This window comes from Muscardinus avellanarius, assembly GCF_963383645.1.
Source record: "Muscardinus avellanarius genome assembly, chromosome: 9".
NCBI classification, from domain to species: Eukaryota; Metazoa; Chordata; class Mammalia; order Rodentia; family Gliridae; genus Muscardinus; species Muscardinus avellanarius.
In genome coordinates this window covers 34,798,467-34,820,035 of record NC_137795.1, presented here as the reverse complement: position 1 = coordinate 34,820,035, position 21,569 = coordinate 34,798,467, and the positions used below count along the sequence as shown (strand labels likewise).

The window sequence follows — 21,569 nt, the reverse complement described above, 5'->3', positions numbered from 1 at the left end:
TTTGTTAAAGATGGTTGATTGGCTTTGGGATCTTATCCATGGGAGTAGAATGGGGAAGGGAACTTAAGAGTCAGGCCATTAGAGGCCCTCTCAGTTTCAGAGGTCAAGGCAGGACATAGAATTTTAGATATTACACCACGCAGTTTTGCTCCAAGGAAAAGACTGCTTCTTTCTCCTAGTTCCTTTATGAAGTTCTAGGAGAATTGTTGTGTTTAGGCTGGCTCAGATCACACCCCCTACCTTAATCTTTTTAAGTCTGTAAAGTTACAACAGCAACCATAATGCGACACAAGTTTGGAGATGATGTAGTGCCTCCAATGGACATCTCTGAAGAGGAAGCTAATCAAAAGGTAAAATAATTCCTACTCTCAACAGGAATTCTTCCCTTCGTCTCTCTCCTTTTTTTCCCCCTCACCTATTTTTCCATGTTTCTCTTTACTTCCTTTTATCTTTTCTGCTCTTCACCCTTCATCTTCTCAACACTTTTATTTTTTTCTTTTTCCCCTTGTCTCTTTCTCTCCCTTCTCTTACTATTCATTTTGCTCTCTTTTAATCACTCTGTTTCTTTTATCTTCACATTTGTTTGTAATAGTTGGTGTCTGCAAAAAGCTACACACAAACATTATTTATGTAAGTGGTAGGGTTTTGGTGGTCTTCAGCTTGATTTCTACTTTTTACCGAATTATCCATTTTACTAGGTAAATCATTGGACAGAGCCTAAATTAGCTGTTAGACTCTTTCCTATGCAAGTTTATGGAAAATTGCCAAGCATCCTGGCAGGCACATCCTTATTGTGAAAACAAATTATCTTTCTCTGTTATAACCAGAAATGAATTCATGAAACAAAAAAACTCTTTTCTAAAGCTTTAAAAGCCTTATGTTTGCAATGCGCAAACTTCTAAATGCCCTTGTAAATTTTATAAAAAAGATTTCTTTTGAACTACTTTCCAATATATAGTGCCTTTAATTAAAATGATTATTGAACTTTGCTCTGATATTTGCTTCCTGTGAAGAGGTGGTAATGAAAGCATATTAACAAGGACCTTGCAGCTGAATAAAGGCCACAAATTGCGCACAGTTAATGTGGTCACCAAGACAGTTTGGAATTATGTGTGAAGGCGATTGAAACGCTGCAGGCACTAAGCAAATAATAGTAACATCTTTAATGATCCATTTGATTGCCAGTCAATTCTAAGCAGAACAAATCCAATTAAAATCCATTTAAAGCGCTGAGCACTTAGACTACTTGCTTTCTAGCTTCCATTCTTTAGAGTCTTAACTTCTATCCCTGGCCCCTGGTAAGAGTGTGTGGTTTATGGTAGGGACTCAGTTAATTTCACTGCCTGCCTGACTGACTGAATGAATAAATGAAGGGTGCCCGGTTAATTAAATTAGCTTCTTCATGCAGCGCAAAAAGCACTGTAAGTAGTTTGATGGCCTGTCTGGCCTCCCAAGGTGGCGCAGGCTTCCCAAAGTTTGGAGTCTCCTCCCGCCACCATACAACATAGAGGAGAGTGACAAATAATCTGTTGCTGAGATTCCTAGATGCCACTGTTAACAGAGATCACCTGTAAAACAACTCCATGCCAATAAGGAAAATGATTTCTGGGCTGAATCTTCTTTCTAGAACTTATCTTGAAATGATGAAAATGTACAGAAGAAATTCCTAGTATCTGGAAATGTTTCAGTTAAAACAAATATTAAAGATACATTTAGGCTGGGCGTGGTGGCGCATGCTTGTAATCACCGCGCTTGGGAGGCGGAGACAGGAGGATTGCACAGGTTCGAAGCCAGCCTCTCTGACTTAAGAGACCCTGTTTCCAAATAAAAATACAAAATAGGTCTGGGAGTGTAGCCTGGAGGTAGAAGGGTTTCCAGGAACCCCAGTACCACAACCAAAAACAAACAAACAAAAAAAATACATTTACTTATGCTGGTAGATCATGATGCCCTTATGTTGATAGCCCCAAAACATTTGCTGATAGTGTCCCAAATTTGACATAATGATCATGCTTTACAATGTCTCTTTGTTGTTAAGTGCATAGCATGTTTGAAAAACGTTTCATAAAGACATGAGAAAAATATTTATTGACTTGGTAATAATATACATTCTGGCAAATAATTAGTTTGCTAATAATCAATTTAGGAATTTCAACCAGGTATCGTTGGTGCAGTAGCCTTCATGGCCAGGTCAGAGCCCTCGTGCTGGTCCCACCCACTTCAGTCCTTAAGCAACAATATGATTGGCTGGTGGAAGCAGGTCCTCTTTTCCTCCCTGGCTGCCTGAGGATCTGTAGCCAAGAGAAACTCTGCGAACCCAGAGTTCATGACAGTGGACTGTTTCAGAGGAAACAAATGGCCATTGATATTCTTCACCTAGGAAGGCAACACTACCAAGAAATTTGAGGGAAACTAGCCAAAATGTAGAAGACAATGCCAGATGTCATATATGTATTTGGATCCAGAACCATTTTGATGGTGGCAAGACAACTAGCTTTTGCATCAGTTATGATTCCTGGAATATACAAAGGAAAATGAACCCAAACAGAGACTGGCAAAACATTGTATGAGAAGACAAAGACCTGGATAAAACAGTGAAAGGAACTCAAGATCAGATGAGGAAAATCAGGGGACCTACAAAGGCCAGTGTTGGTGCTGGCGAAGAAGAAGAAGGAGAAGGAGAAGGAGAAGAGGAGGAGGAGGAGGAGGAGGAGGAGGAGGAGGAGGAGGAGGAGGAGGGAGAGGAGGAGGAGGAGGAGGAAGTTAAGATTCTGCAGTGACTTTATCTGCAGTGATTGTGAAAATTTTTCATGAGAGAATTAATAAACCATAAAATATTTTAAAAACACTTAGATTAATTCATTTTATTGTTTTCCTGTTTTATACATGTATTAAAACTTAAGTTGAGTGACAAATATGCCACTTATAGTAACTTTTAAATAATACCTGAATATTTATAAAGTAGGCAGAATTAAAAACTCGAGACTTAGTGGGTTGAGTTATAATTTAATAGAAATCCTAAATTATTTTCAAATTATTGTCTTTTATGGTAAAATAGCTAAATTTATTTTTGCATTTAAGCATACAATTATATGTACATAACATTCCAATAGTCATTCTCTCTCTCCTTTCTCTCTCTCTCTCTCTCTCTCTCTCTCTCTCTCTCTCTCTATATATATATATATATATATATATATATATATATATATATATATACATATATATATATATATTTTTTTTTGGTGGTACTGGGGTTCCTGGAAGCCCTTCTACCTCTGCGCTATACTCCCAGACCTATTTTATACTATTTTTTTTTGAAACAGGGTCTCTTAAGCCAGCACGGTGGCTGGCTTCGAACCTGTGCGATCCTCCTGTCTCCGCCTTCCAAGCGCTGGTATTACAAGTGTGCACCACCACGCCTGGCTCTGACATTCTAGATTTAAATATTAATCTGGTGCCTATTGTTGTCTGTTGAAATTACCTAAAAATTTGGCAACTTTAAGTAACATTGTCTTCATTCCTGAGTGTCAGAAATGTGGGTATTGTTCAGCTGAGGTCTTTGTAACTCATGGTTTTGGAGACTGAAAGTCCAAGATTAGATAGCTGCATTTCTACACCCCCCCCCACACACACACACACCTCAAACACACACATTCTGTTGAGGGCTTCATAGTGGATCATGACAGGAACATGTCAAGAGGGATTATATGATGAGACAGGAAGCCCAACAACAATGCAGATGTTGGGCTTGTTCTTTCATGACAACTTACTCTCTAGGGAACTACCAGAGTCCCAGGAGAACCACCTTAAGCCCTTCTGATGGCAGCTAACTATCTATGATCTAACTATCTCCCATTTAGCCCCACCACTTAAAGGTCCCACCTCCTCAACACCACCACACTGCTACCCTAAGGATCAAACCTCTAACACATGAACACTTCAAAACGTTACCACCTACTCTGTGCATCTATGTGTGTGTGTGCATGTATACATATTCACACATGTGCCTATGTGCACACATATATAGGCATATACATATTTATAAAGAGCCAGGTGTGGTGGCGCACGCTTGTAATCCCAGCATTTGGGAGGCTGAAACAGGAGGATTGTGGTTCATGGATAGCCTCAGGTACATAGCGAGGCCCTTTGCAACTCAGTGAGACCCTGTTTCAAGTAAGAATTAAAAAAATAGGGCTGGGGGTGTAGCTCAGAGGTAGAATGCCCCTGGGTTCCATCCCTCATACTGCAAAAATAATAAATAAATAAAATAGCATATTCATACAGAAAATTTACGCTTCAAATTCCTTATTGTTGTATTTGAACTAAGATGCAACATTCCTGCCAGCATTAATAAGACTTCTCTGAGAATTTTTGAAAAAAAGTTCTCTGACAATTTTCACCAAGTTTAAATTTACCAAAGTGAAGAAAAGATTAATAATTTCATTGACTTCACATACTGAAATCCCATAATGGAAATTTAATTTTATAAATTGCAGGATTTTCTGTCCTAAACTATCTCTAATAGATTGCCAGGCAAGGAGCTTGAAATTATTTAGCCTTGGTGCCATTATTTAGAAAACCTGCTTTCACCTTCACCATGGCACTCACCCTCTCTTCACATGGCACAAATAGGTGTACCAAACTGGAGTTTTTCACTACCTAGAAATAAGTAATGACAGGTGCTCCCCTAGACACAAAGTGTAGGCAAAGACTGGCTGTTTAGGAGTATGGCGAGAGCTTAGATGTGGGAACCTGCTATCCTTGGGAGAAAATGTGGAGTCACACTGAGTTCAGCACAAGTTTTCAACTGAAAGCTATTTTTATTTGGTTGAGCTGTGGTTCTGCCTAGAAGTTTCTGGCTCTTTCAGACAGAATATATGTTTACGAACTTGAGCTGCTCTCTGTTCCTATGCAGGTAGGTATGGGGGTAATTGTGTGAAAATACTGACAAGCATAGTATGAAAGAGAGAATAGGAGATTGTTGCTTTACTGAAAGGGCTTAATAAAAACTACATTTGGGAAGTGTTCCTTCAGAACACTGATGGTAAAGTATGGCATGCGAGCTGGGCATGGTGACTCACACCTGTAACCCCAGTTACTTGAGATGCTAAGACAGAGGATTACAGGTTCAAGGCCCACACATGGTAACTTCTCTTGTTTCAATTTTTTTTCCAAGGACTGAAGATATAGCTCCTAGGGTATAGGAGACACTCTTAGGTTCAATCTCCAGTCCTATACACACAGCAAAAAAAGTGTGGAATGGAGTTGGAAAGGCTAGTGCCACTCTGATATCTCAAAAATGTTGGCACTTAGACCATCAGGTGATAACATCCTGGGCATGGACCTTGGGGATGAGAAAAGGATACCTTGGGAATAGGTAACAGTCTAAAGGGCAGCAGGCATTAATCAGGAAGAGGAGAGCAAGAGAAGATAACTTTCTAGGATGCCGCAAGATGATTTGAAGAAATCTATTGGTGACCTCAAGAAATAACTAGTAAATCCTTTTCAGATCTAGCTTTGATGCTTCAGCAGTTGGCATTTAGGTGTTAAAAGTGAAGCAATGAATATGAAAATATAATTCACAGAAAATGCAAATTGGAATTTCTGGAAAGAATACAAAATGCAACAGTGAGTCCTGTTACAGAAGAGGAATCTGGAGCTTTAAGAATCCGACTCTTTAATACTTGGCAGTAAGGCTGCTTGACTCACTCCTTCCTTCCTTCCTTCCTTCCTTCCTTCCTTCCTTCCTTCCTTCCTTCTTTCCTTCCTCTCTCCTCTCCTCTCCTCTCCTCTCCTCTCCTCCCCTCCCCTCCCCTCTCCTCTCCTCTTCCTCCTTTCTTTTTTCCTCTTTCTCTCTCTTTTCCCTCCCCCCTCTCTTCCCCCCCTCCATTTCCCTCTCTCTTTCTATTGTGTACTAGGGATTGAACCCAGGGTGTTCTACAACTGAGCCATTCCCTCAACCTTTTTTAAATTTTTTTTATTTTGAAACAGGGTCTCGCTAAGTTATTATACTCTGGCTTCTCATCTGTGATCCTTTTGTCTCAGCCTCCCAAATAGTGGGACAATAAGCATGTGCTGCTATGCCTGGCTGACCTTACCTTTATTATAAGAAATCAAGACATTATTTTTTATTATACTGTCCAGTTAAAAACACAAACAAAGTAAAACACCTAGCTTTTACTCAGATGGTGGACACTATATCTTTCAAGACTGTGCACTATGCAAACATCCTTGAAAATCCAGCCCTTGACAAAAGCATTCGGTGCCTTTATGTGTCATAACATGAGAGATTTGTGGAAAATTGTCTCCTAATATTCCATTATCATTTTCATTTTGTGCAACCCAGGAAAAATTATGGCTATCAACTAAAATGATGTTATTTTTTATAAACTTATAATAATTAGAATGCTGATACCCCAATCATCAAGTATCATAAGCAGGCACATATTTTTATACATAAGAAATAAGAATATGTATTGATTGTGGTTGATGTTTATTCTACTCCCATTCTGCAGAGCAGAAAATGGATGCTAATGATTATCTTGTCTGATAAATATATTTTATTTACTTAGAAATATGTATCCAGACTGGTCATTGAAATTATGTAACACAAAATTAGAGAATTTTTAAGCTATATAGGTTTAATAACAGCCATCACATTCATATGTTTTTTCTCTTGCACATTTTTACTACAATTTTTTTTCTTTAAAATGATCACATGTCAACATCTCCACAAGAATATTTTACTCTAAAAATAGTACATACATCCTGTGTCGGAGAGTGAAACTAAATAATAAACTTTTTAAACTGAACTTCCAACTTTCTCATTTTACTGTTGAAGAAACTGAGGCTCAGAGACGTTAAGTGCTTTGAAACTGGCCAACAACTAGTTAACGTCAGAGCTGAGTCTAAACCCCACATGCCCTGACTTGGAGGACAAGGCTCTTTCTTCTTATCCAAACCCACATATATGATATGATAGAGCTTTCAAACTGGGGTATGCATTCCCCTGCAGGCAATGGCAGTGTGCCAGGGAGGTAAAGCCACAGGATAAACACAGGGTGTCTTGCTTCAATGTAAATATTGCTCAAAGATTTGAGTAGAGTTAGGGGAACCATTTTGTTTTTATACTAAAACAAGGTTGTAAAGGAGAACACATATTTTACATGACTTTTTGAAGACTTTTTGAAACTTCAGGCTGGACTCCACAGGTATAATCCACATGGAGGTAAAAGTTCTTTGCTCACTCTGCTACGGATACTTCTTTGGTTTAAACACACACACACACACACACACACACACACACACACACACACACACACTTAGTATGAGGATGTCTGGAAAGGAGTTTTTATCCCAAAGTACCTTCATTAACCTCCACTGTTGGACTCCCATAGTTAAATGTTCATTATTTTGGCCTTCATGATCATTAAATTGTATATTTTCCTTGAAGAGGGAACACATCATGAGCCTATAGCAATTAGGTTTCCGAGTTGTTTTCCTAAGAAAAGATTTTTTTGTTTTTAAATATTTTTTGTCTTACTATAAGATGTTTAAAGTATGTAACTGTTTTAAATATGAATAATTAAAATGTTTAAATATAAAATGTTTAAAAATAAATAAAGGATAAACTTTTAGATGTGATTTTAGTAGAAATTAACTGACTAGTAGTTTACTTCTATGTGCATCAGCCTATTTGCATATGGCTTTAAAAAGCACATTTATGCAACACACAAAATTGAAGGAGTATGCATTTCCATTTTCCCATGCAGCATATTCATGAATAATATCTAAAATGCTATAATGTATTGATCGCAAAAATGGAAGACCAGAGACCAATAAACTATTTTATATACTTTCTCAGAGGACCATTCCTCTCATCTGATTTTTATTTCTGTGATAAAACTACTTAAAAATAGTTCTCAGATGATTACAGCCTCCATGATAATTTGAAGGATTTTTTACCTCCACCCAAGCCCCAAGTTATTTTTAGAATTACTGAAATAGTACATCCTTCTTTCTCCACTAAGATAGTTCTCAATGTTCTATCCCAACACCATTCTTTAAGGCAAATAGCCCAGCCCATTTCATAAAAACTACATTAAAGCCCAAATTTTCAGGTTTAAATTTGAAGAAACCAACTCAATCAGCAATCAACACTGACTAAATGTACAGATGTCACAAATAATATCCTGTCTCCAAAGTTATCCAAGTGATAAGGGAACTATTCTAATATAAATAAGAGTATAAAATAGTGTGTGGTAAAGGCCCCAATATCACTAGGAGAGAGATCAACTAAAAAAAAAAAAGCAAAACTTTTTTCAACTTTGAAAAAACTGGCCAAATGGTTCAATTCATCTGTTTACTGGCAGAGGAAGGATTTTTTTTTTCAGCAACTGGATCAATATGCACTTGCTCTTAGCCAATAAATCATCACAGTTCTATTTTTCTGTGTTCTTGGAATCATGGGGCACCTTAACACGTGCCACTCTTATTTCCATCCCAGGTTTGGGTCTATGGAGCAAAGTCTAATGGGCACCAAAAACTCAGCATTTAAAAATAAATGTCCCATGCAATTTTAAAAAATTATGCAAAAACATCCATGATGAACAAAATGGCAAATTTTAAATATAGAATTAATGATAGTGTTTTTCCCTTCTTTTTTGCATCAAGCTCTGCTATGACGCCGCATGGAACCGCTACACTCCCACTGTCTACACGTGACCAGTCGTCGGCAGACACATATACTTTACAGTAATCTAATTTTTTTTAATATCCACATCTGGAACCAATGGAATGATTACTGGGGACTCCGTAGAAGCCGTGCGACCCACTCCTGCTCTCTGGCATAGCTGAGACCCCTCTAGCTGGCGCCCACCTCGCTTATCGCCCGGCGCATCACCCCTGCACCGGGAAAGCGCCAACGTGCCGCAATACTGCACACGCAAACGTCACAGAAGTCAGGGTTTGGCTCCAACTCTTCCCTCCTTGGGATTGGCTTTTAGTAGATGGGGATGCGATAAACTCCTGCTGACAGAACAATGAGCCTCAGGCCAAGTCACCTGAATGACCAGGTGCCTCCAGCCACCCTTGATGTTTTCCCGATGACCTGAGACCGAAACCCCATGCCCCGCACCCCATGCCCCGCACCTTCCAGCACGCCCACAACCCTCGGGCAAGCGAAAGTGCCCTCCAGATCAGCAGCAGGGTAAGCAGCACTCCCTTCCTAGACCTCGACCCGCCCTGCGGATTGGGGAGTCGGGGCTGTCCACCGAGGGTCTGGTAGGGGGGGTTTGAGTGATGGTGAATACCATTCAGTCTCTCTGCCTGGGCTCAAGGTGGGTAACCCCTATGGAGAGCCACACTAATAGTCTTATATTGACTATATTACCTTTTACCACTCAACATCTGCTCATATATAACTAGGTTGGTTTGGTGATTAACAAGCCATCACTTTTGGACTCTTCAATCTACAATGCACAGGAACACAGGCACGCACACACACACACACACACACACACACACATACACACACACATATTCATCCTTGATAATGTGTACATATGTTAGGATATTGTTCTCCTGAAGTGCAAATATACACACCGAGGAGGAAAGTTCTTTGATGAACAATACAAGCAAAATAGGGAGCAATTAATGGGATAAAGAATTTCTGTGTGGGGAAAATAAATCTCGGAATCGTGCAGCCCTGGAGCTAGCAAGGTTTCCTAGAGCTCTCAGACTTTGGAGAGGGAGGGGCTTCTGTGATTAAACACAGCTTATAATTCTGTAATAAACTGAAATCTCGGCGAGTATGCTGCATGTAGGCGGAGGAAATGGTCTTCAGAGAGGATATTTTCTTCTATGGAATTTAATGCAGACTTTTTTCTTCTAAGATTGAATCACCCACAATTTGTAAATCTTTTTCTGTTGTATCTGGGCATCAAGCAGTGGAGGAAACTTCTGTTCTCTCTTTTGCTAAAATTGGGCATTTCCCAATACTGTGTTGGACTGTTTATTTTCTTGTTAGGTTAACCCATTCATTTGAAATCTGAATTTCTCCCTCCTGACACTTCTAAAGTTGCCCTCCAAATTCAATGCCTTTTCTGAATAACACCCTCTCCCACCTAGTACAATACTGCAGACTTTGATGCTGTCTTCTGGAGATCTTTTCTCTTATCTCCCACCCTCTTGCGGTCTCCCCTGGTTTTTATAATCTTGCTGCTCTATCTCTTTACCCAGCTTGTTTTCCTCTTCCTCTCCCTACACATGGAATTTCACCATATTCCTCGGGTCTCACTCTCTCCTTTTGGCTGGCATGACTCACCACCAGTTCTGCATATCCAACCTTCCATTTCTGATAGATCTGCATCTACACCTACAGATTTCTAGTGAAGAACTTGCCCTACATCCTGCGGGGGCCTCAACCTCAGCATCTCTTAGGGGACTTCATCTTCCCTCCCCACTCCCTCATCATCAAGCCCACATCATCATCACCCGTGGCTCCCTTGCTCTTATTCTTTGCCTCCAGTTACTTGCTAGTTCCAGCAACGCTGTCTACACACACCATGTCATATCTAGCCACTCTCATTCCCACTTGCCATCACCCTGGCAGACTCATCAGCTCTCTTTTGGGTCTTTGATTTCCAGAGGTGGACTTGCTTCCTGTTTGCAGCTCTCTCTGTACCTCAGGTTATCATATACCTTGATGCTTCCGGAAGCCTAGACTTGTCGCACCTTTTCTCCTGTTCAAAGATACTGTAATATACCCCTATTGTCTCAGAAATGAGTTGAATGTTGAATTAGCCAATAGTTAAGTAAACCCGCTCTTTTAGGGTACCAACAAAGCAAGGGCACAAAAAGAGAAGGGAAAAGGCTTCTGAAATAACTTCATCAAGAATATTAGTTTAAAAAAGTATTAACTTAGTTGTCATGGGAAAAAGAACTTTATTGTATTTTTAATACGTATTTTATCATGGATTTAATTTGTGTGTGCATGTAGATCATATAAAACTAAGTTAATTTAAAATTATAGTTTACATAAAATGTGATCTTCCAGTTGGAGCTCTCCAAGCCTGTAAAAGTTTTATTTGAGCACTGATTAGGCACACACTTCCAAGCCTAAGTTTCAAATCCCTCGTAAGAGGATCACAACCCACCTTTCTTAATTTATTTCTCACAATTGCCCTCTACATGCCTTTCATTGTAGCCAAAGGCTGTACATCCCCACATACCCCACACGACTTCTCTTTAGTGTACATTTTTCCTTCTTCCAACAATATCTTGTTTCTTGTTATGTTGGTTTTTGTCCCTCACCCTTTAAGGTTCTGCCTTTTGGTCCTGCCCTCAAAACTCACATTTCCCAGACTGACAAGAATTTCTTCTTTCTCTGAATTTGTCAGAGCACGTTTATCTTTTCTTATAGCCTTTCACATGTACAATATTCTTTTATAGCATTGTATATCACTTACTTCTCCTTCTAAAAGATTTGCTCAGAGAGAACAGGCATCTTACCTAATTCATTGCTGCATTTACCATCTAGTCCCAGACTAAACTAAGCACAGCCTGACGTAAGTGCTCAGTAGTTTATGGTTCAATAATGTTCCTCTTAAAGAATGCTTTATGTATAATGTATAAATACAATCCACCCATAAATAAATAAATAAATAAATAAATAAAATAAAAAATAAAAAGAATGCTTTATGTGCTAAAATAAAAAGTTGTATAAGTAATTAATTATGCCAGTATACATAATACTGATACTTTCAATTTCCCCTTTTATGTTATTTTTCTAAACTTGAGTTCAATTCTTAAATATTTATTAATTAGCTAAATTTTAAAAATATGTATTACTTTCTGATTAACAAATTAATATCTGATTATAATAAAATATTTTAAAATGTAACAATATATTGCCTTGAACCAGACATGGTGGCATGTACCTATAGTCCCAGCTACTAGTGGAAATCATTTGAGCCCAAGAGTTCCAGGCCAGCCTGAGCAACATATAAAAATTTATTAAGAAAAAAAAAAAGAGCCAGGCATGGTGGCACACATATGTAATCCTAGTACTTGGAAGTCTGAGACAGAAGGACCACAGACTCAAGAACAGCCTTGACAAGTAGTGAGACTCATTAACGCAAGACCCTGTTTCAAAATAAAAATTAAATAGGGCTGAGAGTGTAGCTTGGAGGTAGAATGCCTTTGGGGTTCATTTCCCAGTACCACACACAAAAAGATATACTGCCAATTACTTCTCTACTTAAAAATATATATGTGAAGCCGGGCGTGGTGGCGCACGCTTGTAATCCCAGCATTCGGGAGGCTGAGACCAGAGGATCGCGGTTTGCGAACAGCCTCAGCTACTTAGTGAGGCCTCTGCAACTCAGTGAAACCCGGTTTCAAAATAAAGAGTAAAAAATAGGGCAGGGGGTGTAGCTCGGATGTCAAATGCCCCTGGGTTCCATCCTCAGACCCGTTAAAAATATGTGTGTGTGTGTGTGATTAAAATATATTACATCTTTGTATTTCTAGCTATGCACTTATATATGGTTCTCCAGAGAAACAGAGCCAATAAGATACATAAGTATATAGAAAAAGACTTATTATGAGTGATTGACTTACTTGATTGTGAAAGCTGAGAAGTCCCACAACCTTCTATCTACACCTTACAGGCTCAGGAGAGCCAGTGGTGTAGCTGTATTATCAGCCCAAAGGCTTGAAAACTGGGAGTACTAATGTCTGAAGGAAGAAGATAAATGTCCCAGCTCCAGAAGAGAAGATGCATTTGTCCTACCTCTGCCTTTTTATTCTATTTCAATGGTTTGGACAATGTCCACTCATGTTAGTGAGGGTCAAGCATTTTTCTCAGCCTACCATTTCAGACGCCAACCTCTTCTAGAAATACACAGACAAGCCCAGAAATGTTTTGCCTCCTATCTTAGCATCTCTTAGTCCAATCAAGTTCACACATAAACTTAACCATCGCACTATCTCTATATTTTTTAACTACTGCACAGTATGCCATTGTGAGGTTACATCTTAATCCGTATTCCAATTATTGGCAATGTTTATAACCACAAAACAAGGAATCAAAGGAAGTTTGAAACTGTAACTTTGCAGCTGCCCTCCATCATTAAGATATCTACCTTCGCTCACTTTAAGTGTTTATTCAGCCCACTGAATTAACTCTTCTTAAAGTTCTATACTAAATAGCAAAAACATTCTCAAAATTTCATAAATCACTTGCTGACATTGCAACCTTACCACCCACAACAAATTCCTGCTGAAATTTGGTGGTGGTTTTGATTCTGATAATTACAGTGTTATATTCCAGAATTGCAACAATTATCTTTCACTTTTCTTGTGTCTTCTTAAATGCTACTCTTTTATGGCAAATTATAGATGAGCTCTAATTTTTCCATATCATTTTAGCCCATGCAACCTACAAATGTTATTTTCTAATTTAGCAAAGAAACATAAGCAGCAGCAGCCAAGCCCTTCATAGCTATTGCTGGTTTTGTGTTTTCAAAATAAAATCTTTGGGAGTAAAAGTTGCTTCTTCACCGAACCAAAAAAGTAAGTATATTAGTAACTCATGAAAAAATGAAGATGCTGATGCTTGGCAAACAAGAGGAATATTCATTAAATCCTGCTGCCTTCATCTCTAACACAATACCATGGGTCTTCTATAAATATAAAAGACCTATCAAATACTAATTCTTCATATTTAAAGGCTATTCACATTTAAGAATAATCCTTTAAAGACCAAATTATGCCCCATACAGAATCAATACTTGTTTTGGTGTATATGTAAGCATACACATTTTTCCTCTCACTGATTAAAAATTATTTGCACATCTGTGCCCAGAATTAAGAATAATAAAACTCAACCACAAAGATAAATAAATAATACATAATTGTAGTGTTGGAATTTATCAGTTTAGCATGGTTACCTCCATATTCACCTTTCTTTTGATCTTTTTGTAGACATATTGTTATTGACTGCAAATGTCTTAGTAGTTTTGCCCATTGGAATGTGCTTTGACAGATTAATTATATGTTATCAGGCAGTTGAAGATCAGCTAAAGATATGTGGCCACAAGAGGGATGCGGATGTCTTTGAGCTGTTCCTTTCTCAAAAGTAAGTAGACTTAACATAAGTAAAATAAAAGAGTATCATCTTATAATCTTTCATAGATTCAAATGTTACTTTCCGTTTTTCCCACCACAAGGCTCTGTAGGCAATTGTAATCTAATTAATTTATCACTGTTTGGGGCCCACTTTTTCCACTGAAGAGACAAGATTTTAAAATTAATACAACAAAGGTTATTGAGCCAGGCTGAGTTTGAATCACAGCTCTATCTCTGCCAGTTGGTGATCTTGGGGTATTATACAACCTCCCTTTTCAGATTGTCAGATTAAGCAAATAGAAATATAAATCATCCCGTTAAATTTAATTTTAGAGAAATAATGTTTTACTATAAGTAAATACCACACAGTAGCAATCTTATTCCTTGAGTATAATAATACTACCTTAGAGGGTTGTGGGAGAGTAAGTGACTTAGTAAAAGTTAGAAGAAGACCACATATACAGTCGGCACTCAGTTACCATTAGTACAAATATTATTATCATTAGAAATAATAACCTATTGTGCTCCTATATTCTAATAATCCCTATTGTATACTGTAATCCCTAACAATCCCTATATTAATTTTGCTAGTGTCTAGGAAACAACCTCCCCAAAGAGGCAGATAAAATAGTGGATTTTCTGTAGGGCAGCCCAGTGTCTGAGATAGAACTTAGGTGGAAGAGGAAGTTATGGATAAGATTGGACTGTGATACCACCATTTTCAATGGCCAGTAGTTGACACCCTGTACAGTCATGGTTTTCATTTAATAGTAATGACACTGCTGTGGTTAGATTGCGTTCCCTGAAGTTCATATGATGAAAACTTAATCTGCAGTGCAACAGTGTTGAAAAGCAAGACCCTTAAGACTTGATTATGTCATGGGGGTCCTGCTTTCATACAGGGATTAATGCCATCACTGCCAAAGCGAGGTTGTTATGTCAGGAATGAGTTGCTGATGTAAGAATGAGTTTTCCATTGTACCACCATGTGTAATTTCTCCCACCAAGTTATGATATGGCAAGAAGTCTCTTGCCAGATGTAGACATCTTGACTTGGGAATTTCCAGCCTCCAGAATTGTAAATAATAAACCTCCGTTCTTTATAAATTGCCCATTCTCAGGTATTCTTTGATGGTATAAATGGACTTGGACATACCATATTCCTACTCATCATATTCATTCTTCATCCTCTTTAATGCCTATGAATATTATGTATTTTTAAACAAGTTTGAAATATTTTTATTTATATGTAACCTTTGGAACTCAGTTTCTTAGTAAAGAAACATCCTAGGCTATCAATGGACCTTATCACCTCTTGTGACTTGAAGAAATCCTTTACTAATAAATATATTTTTGTTATAGTTAGTTTAATCAATTAGTACATAAAAAACTATCTTTGAAGTGATCCTGAATCTTTTGGTAGTAAGGGCATGAAGAAATGACCAATTTGAAAATTTAAAAGCACACACGTTGTAGAGAAGAGCAAAAATGTAGAAAATTCTGAAACACTCTGAGCCTGAGTGTTAACCTACAGTTAACATGCTGTATTTATTGTACAGTACAAGAGTTAAGATGCTCCAAGGTCCAAGTGCTCCTTCACAAAAGTAAATTATAGATCTAAAGTGAGAGAGACCGGGCGTGGTGGCTCACGCTTGTAATCCCCGCGCTTGGGAGGCGGAGACAGGAGGATCATGCAGGTTCAAAGCCAGCCTCGCTGGCTTAAGAGACCCTGTTTCCAAATAAAAATATAAAAATAGGTCTGGGAGTGTAGCCCGGAGGTAGAAGGATTTCCAGGAACCCCAGTACCACCAAAAAAGTAAAAAAAAAAAAAAAAAAAAAAGTGAGAGAGAACATATTAAGTATGAAAATTTCCTATTGAAGGTTGCTTTGGAGGAGTCTGGACTCTTGCCATACCAGGGAACTGCTCAAAAGTCACAGAAGTTTGTCTGAAAAGCCTTTGGTTTAGGTAACTTAAATTATTTTTATTTTTTATTGGTGCATTGTAGTACATTTTAATGGGATAAAAGGCTTGTGGAGACATACATGCACACATCACCGAATTAGCCCTTGCCCAATCCCCACCCCATTCCCTCCCCATCCCTCCTTTCCATGCTTGGCTTAGTGATTGACTGTGATATGTTTGTTTAAGTACATCATGCTCTTTAGAGAGTTTCCCTCTTCCCCCCTCCCATCCCCTCAGGTAGGTATAGGGTCTCCTTCTTCATCTAGAGTTCCTCCTGTTTCCCATTTCTCCTAAGCTTTCACATATTAGGGAAAGCATCCAATTTCTTCTTTTTTGTGACTGACTAATCTCACTTAGCATAATGTCCTCCAGTTCCATCCATTTCCCTGAAAATGATGTAATTGTGTTTTTCTTTATGGCTGAGTAAAATCCCATTGTGTACATATCCCACAGTTTTGTAATCCATTCATCTGCTTATGGAGAGCTTGGCTGGTTCCATGGTTTGGCAATGGTGAATTGTGCAGCTATGAACATAGATACACATGCATTAGTTTGGTAGGTTGTTTTCCTATATTTTGGGTAGATACCCAACAGTGGTATTGCTGGATCAAATGGTAGATTTGTTCCCATTCTTCTGAGGATTCTCCATACTGTTTTCCAAAGTGGTTGCACTAATTTGCAGTCCCACCAACAATGTTTTAGAGTTCCCACTTCTCCACATCCTCGCCAGCATCTGTTGTTGTTAGGTGAAATCTCAGGGTAGTTATGATTTGCATCTCTCTGATTGCCAATGATGTTGAACATTTTTTCATGCATTTATTGGCCATTTGAATTTCTTCTTTCATGAAGTGTCTATTTAATTCATTTTCCCATTTTTTGATTGGGTTATTTGTTTTCTGAGTGCTGAGTTTCTTGAATTCTCTGTATATTCTAGATTTTAGTCCTGTATCAGAGGTAGCTGGCAAAAATCTTCTCCCATTCTGTTGGCTCTCAGTTGAGGTTCTTTACAGTTTTCTTTGCTGTACAGAAGCTCTTCAGTTTCATGCAATCCCACGTATTGATTCACCTTTTAGTTTGTTATGCCTTTGGGGTCTTGTTGAGAAAGTTTTTTGTGGTACTGGGGTTCCTAGAAACCCTTCTACCTCCGGACTACACTCCCAGATCTATTTTATACTTTTTTTATTTGGAAACAGGTTCTCTTAATCCAGCAAGGCTGGCTTCGAACCTCTGTGATCCTCCTGTCTCCGCCTCCCAAGCACGGGGATTACAAGTGTGCGCCACCACGCCTGGCTGAGAAAGTTTTTTTTATCTGTGCGTATGTGTTTCAGTGTTGGACCTATGCCCTCTTCAAGGAGCCTCAAGGTCTCTGGTCTAAGAATTGTTTTTAAAAGCCGTAAACCCAGAGCATGGGGAAAAGAATAAATGAGAGAAAAGAGAGGAAAACACAAATGCTCTTTTCAAAAGAAAAGCAGTAAATATGTGTAAAAAGGATGAGAACACAAGAAAAACTGTCATTTTATAATCACAAATCTATTGACTCTGATAATCAGTAGAAGCCAAAATCACTAAGTAGTTATTGGAAAACAAGATACACCGTGGGTCAGAGTTTGGCCTCCACATATTATTTTTTGTTTTTTTGCAGTACTGGGGATGGAACCCAGAAGCATTCTACCTCCGAGCTACACTCCCAACCCTATTTTTTTAGTCTTTATTTTGAAACAGGGTTGCAAAGGGCCTCACTAAGTAGCTGAGGCTGTCCATGAACCACGATCCTTTGGTCTCAGCCTCCCAAATGCTGGGATTACAAGCATTGCGCCACCACTCCCAGCTCCGGCTTCCGCATATAGTTTTTCAATGACAAAGTTCATTCGTTTATAATAGGCCCAGGAGATCCCATTTAACCAAATTACTGAATTTAGCTTTACCAGAAGTAAGATAAAGTGACATTATTTGCCTCTTGATCTGGTGTAGTAATTACCACTGATGCAAAAGAGAAGTGATCTAGCTTTAATTTGGTCACTAGGAAATGATGCGATAAATCAAGACTCTGGAACATCCTATCAGACAAGTGTCAAGGACTTTTCAAGTCAATAATAATGGGAAAAAAGAAAGGAGGGTGATTGCTAACAATTTTTTAAAAGACTAAAGGGTTTGATTATATCAACTGAATGCAATTCCTGAATGTTGATAAAATTCAGGATTTAAATGAACTATAAGAGAAATGTAGGGTCAATGGGGAAAATAAATATGATAATATAGAAGATAAAATTACTGAATTAAACAATCTTTTAGGTATGTTAGTGATATTGTGATTTTTCAAAAGAATTTTAATTTGGAGGATATACATACTGAATTATTTAGGAGTAAGAGGCCTACAATAATAAGCTTGAAACTTAATTTTCAAATATTTCACCAAGCAGCTGGGCATGATGGTGCATGCTCATGCTCGTAGTCCCAGTACTTGGGAGGCTAAGACAGGAGAATGGTGGTTCTCAGACAGCCTTAGCTACTTGGTGAGGCCCTTTGCAACTCAATGAGACCCTGTTTCAAAATAATTTAAAAAATAGGGCTGGGGGTGTAGCTTGGGTTCCATTCTCAATACTGCAAAATAAATTTTTTTCACCAAGCCAAACCGTGTGTGTGTGTGTGTGTGTGTGTGTGTGTGTGTGTGTGTGTGTGAAAGAGTGAGGAAAATTATGGCAATATATGAAGGTTCTACAGTTTTTTTGTTTTTTGTTTTTGGGTTTTTTTTTTTTGTACTGGGGGTGGAACCCAGAGGCTTCCTACCTCCAGTCTATATTCCCAGACCTCTTTTATATTTTATTTTGAAACAGGGTCTTACTGAGTTGCTGAGAGCCTCCTCACTAAGTATCTGAGGCTGGCTTTGAACCTTTGTGATCCTCCTGTCTCAGCCTCCCAAGTGCGGGGATTACAAGGGTGCGCCACCATGCCCAGCTTACAATGTTTTAGTATACCACTTCTAAAACTTTTCTTAGGGTTGAAATTTTCCAATATAAAAAGTTGGCAAGAAAGGTTTATTTGGTTTAGAATATTGTTTGAATATGCATATATATTTTTTCATAAAATTAAGAAAATTTTAGTCTCTCAGAGTCCTAAGTTTGAAAATAATTATGAAAAAACAGCATGGTGGTGCATGCCTGTAATTTCAGTACTTGGGAAACTGAAATAGGAGGATCACAGATTCGAGGCCAGCCTTAGCAACTTAGCAAGACCCTATTTTAAAATAAAATATAAAATAGGGCTGAGGGTATAGTTCAGAGGTAGAATGCCACTGGGTTCAATCCCTAGTAACATACAACACACACACACACACACACACACACACACACACACAAATAATTATTGTGAGAGTTAAGCTAGGGGTATAGCTCAATGGTAAAGTGCTTGGTTAGTATGTGAAAGGTTCAATCCCCAGCACCAAATTAAAAAAATAAAATTGTAAAAGGAAGTTATCAAATTAGCGACGAAGTGCGTCAACAATTTTGAAAGAACACGGGCATGATGGCACATGCCTGTAATCCCAATACTTGGGAGGCTGAGGCAGAAGGATTGCAGGTTCGAGGACAGCCTCTGCAGGTAGTGAGACTCATATCAACCTAGCGAGAAACTGTTTCAAAATAAAAATTTTAAATAGGGTTGGAGATATAGCTGGGAGGTAGAAAGCCCCTGGGTTCAATTCCCTGTAACATGCACACACACACACACACACACACACACACACACACACACACACACTATTATCATAAAGAAATTAATATATGGGGTAATAATTTGCATTAATATTTTAAAGTACTTACATAATTGCCTGGCACGTAATATGTGCTCTAGAATGTTTGATAAAGAAAGAGACATAAACGCATACATACTTGAGTCCCACAATTTTTGCTCTGAGAAATAAAAGCAATCTGAAAACTCTAGGCCACATCCATTAAATGGCCAACTCTCCTTGTCTGAGCTTGCCCTTTTGCTAACAGCTCCCTCTGCCCACTCTCCACCTGTCCCTTGGCTGAGTGAGCTGCATCCTAACAAAGACTGGGGTCATTTGGGTAGCTAGAGTCCCCACAGTTCAAGAAGGGTGGGGAATATATTGACCCTACAATTAATAATTTAAAAAAAGCACTGTACTCAGTCTCTGACTATTGGTGTCCTGCAATTTTCATCTCAGTCCAATCTGTGATCTGACAAGGCCAGGACCAACCTCAAAGTGAGAAAGCTGTTGACAGTCTTGAAGCAGCAGCCAACTGTGTTTTCCACATTTACTTGAAAATCCAGTACCATCTTCATTTTCATTTTCTTTCCATCTGCCTTCTCTGCAGTAAAATCTGTTTTGAAATGAGGTTGCAATAAATTCAGTCATAATGAGATGTAAATTTCTGCTAATGTGATAAAATGCTTTCTCTGAGAATGTATTATCTTTAGCTGACAAAAACTTAATCCAGAAGAATTAGATTATAATTATGGAATTTCAGAAATTAGCAGATAAGTGTGCCAACAATTGTGAAAGAACAGGTTACTGCTTAGGTTATTTCTCAGCAGTGCTAACTTTATGAGCAGACTTCCCTCTCAGTGAGTTAATCATTGCTAATGTTCACATTTTTTTTTTCTTTCCAGGGAACTGACAGAGGTCATTGATCTTTCTAGGTTTAAAAGACTAAAATACTTATGGCTTCATCATAACAAGGTAGTATCATATTTTACCTTTAAATTACCAAAATTAAAGTTATATTAATTTCATGGTTTTTTTTTTTTGCGGTACTGAAGATTGAACCCAGGGGCATATTACCTTTGAGCTATATCCCCAGCCCAATTTTACTTTTTATTTTGATAAAGGGTCTAAGTTTTGGAGGCCTCACTAAGTAGCTGAGGCTGGCCATGAACCCGGATCCTCCTATCTCAGCCTTCCAAGTACTGGAATTACAAGTGTGCACCACCAAACCTGGCTTTTTCATGGTTTTAAAAGAGTTATTACTTAAAATTTTATAGCAACCCAATTAATTCACAGTAGCCAAATTCGGGAACCAGCCGAAGTGTCCATCAACAAATGAATAGATCACAAAATTATGAGATAAACACAATGGAATTCTACTTAGCAATAAAGAAAACAAAGTTATGTAATTTTCAGAAAAGTGGATGGACCTGGAGAACACTATAGTAAGTGAGATTAGACAGTCACAGAAAGTGAAGGGTCATATGCTTTCTCTCATTTGTGGAAGCTGGGGGGTAATCAGGATACCAGAGGGACTTCAGATAATAGAGGAGAAACGAAGGAGATGGTCAAGGGGAAGATGAGGGCAGGGAGGATCAGTGAAGGGACCACTTCCATTGACATTATGTACATATGTGAGAATATTGATGTCAATCTCAATATTTTATGTGGGAAAGGAGGGAGAGGGAGGGAGCCGGGGAAAGTCCACCAAGTGCCGTGTGCGTGTATGCCACCATCACTATGAGCTAC

General features: G+C 38.5%; 1 protein-coding gene across 1 annotated transcript in view; it reads left to right on the top strand.

Moving 5' to 3' along the window:
* Window positions 1–9,139: 9,139 nt before the first annotated feature.
* Window positions 9,140–21,569, top strand: part of LRRC72 (leucine rich repeat containing 72) — a gene marked incomplete at both ends in the record, with an annotated part of 57,213 nt that continues 44,783 nt past the window's right edge. Inside the window, 3 exons of the mRNA XM_080701178.1 lie at window positions 9,140–9,208; window positions 14,067–14,140; window positions 20,726–20,795. Of these exons, the coding sequence (XP_080557304.1) occupies window positions 9,140–9,208; window positions 14,067–14,140; window positions 20,726–20,795 (213 nt within the window). The remainder of the gene's footprint in view (window positions 9,209–14,066; window positions 14,141–20,725; window positions 20,796–21,569) is intronic.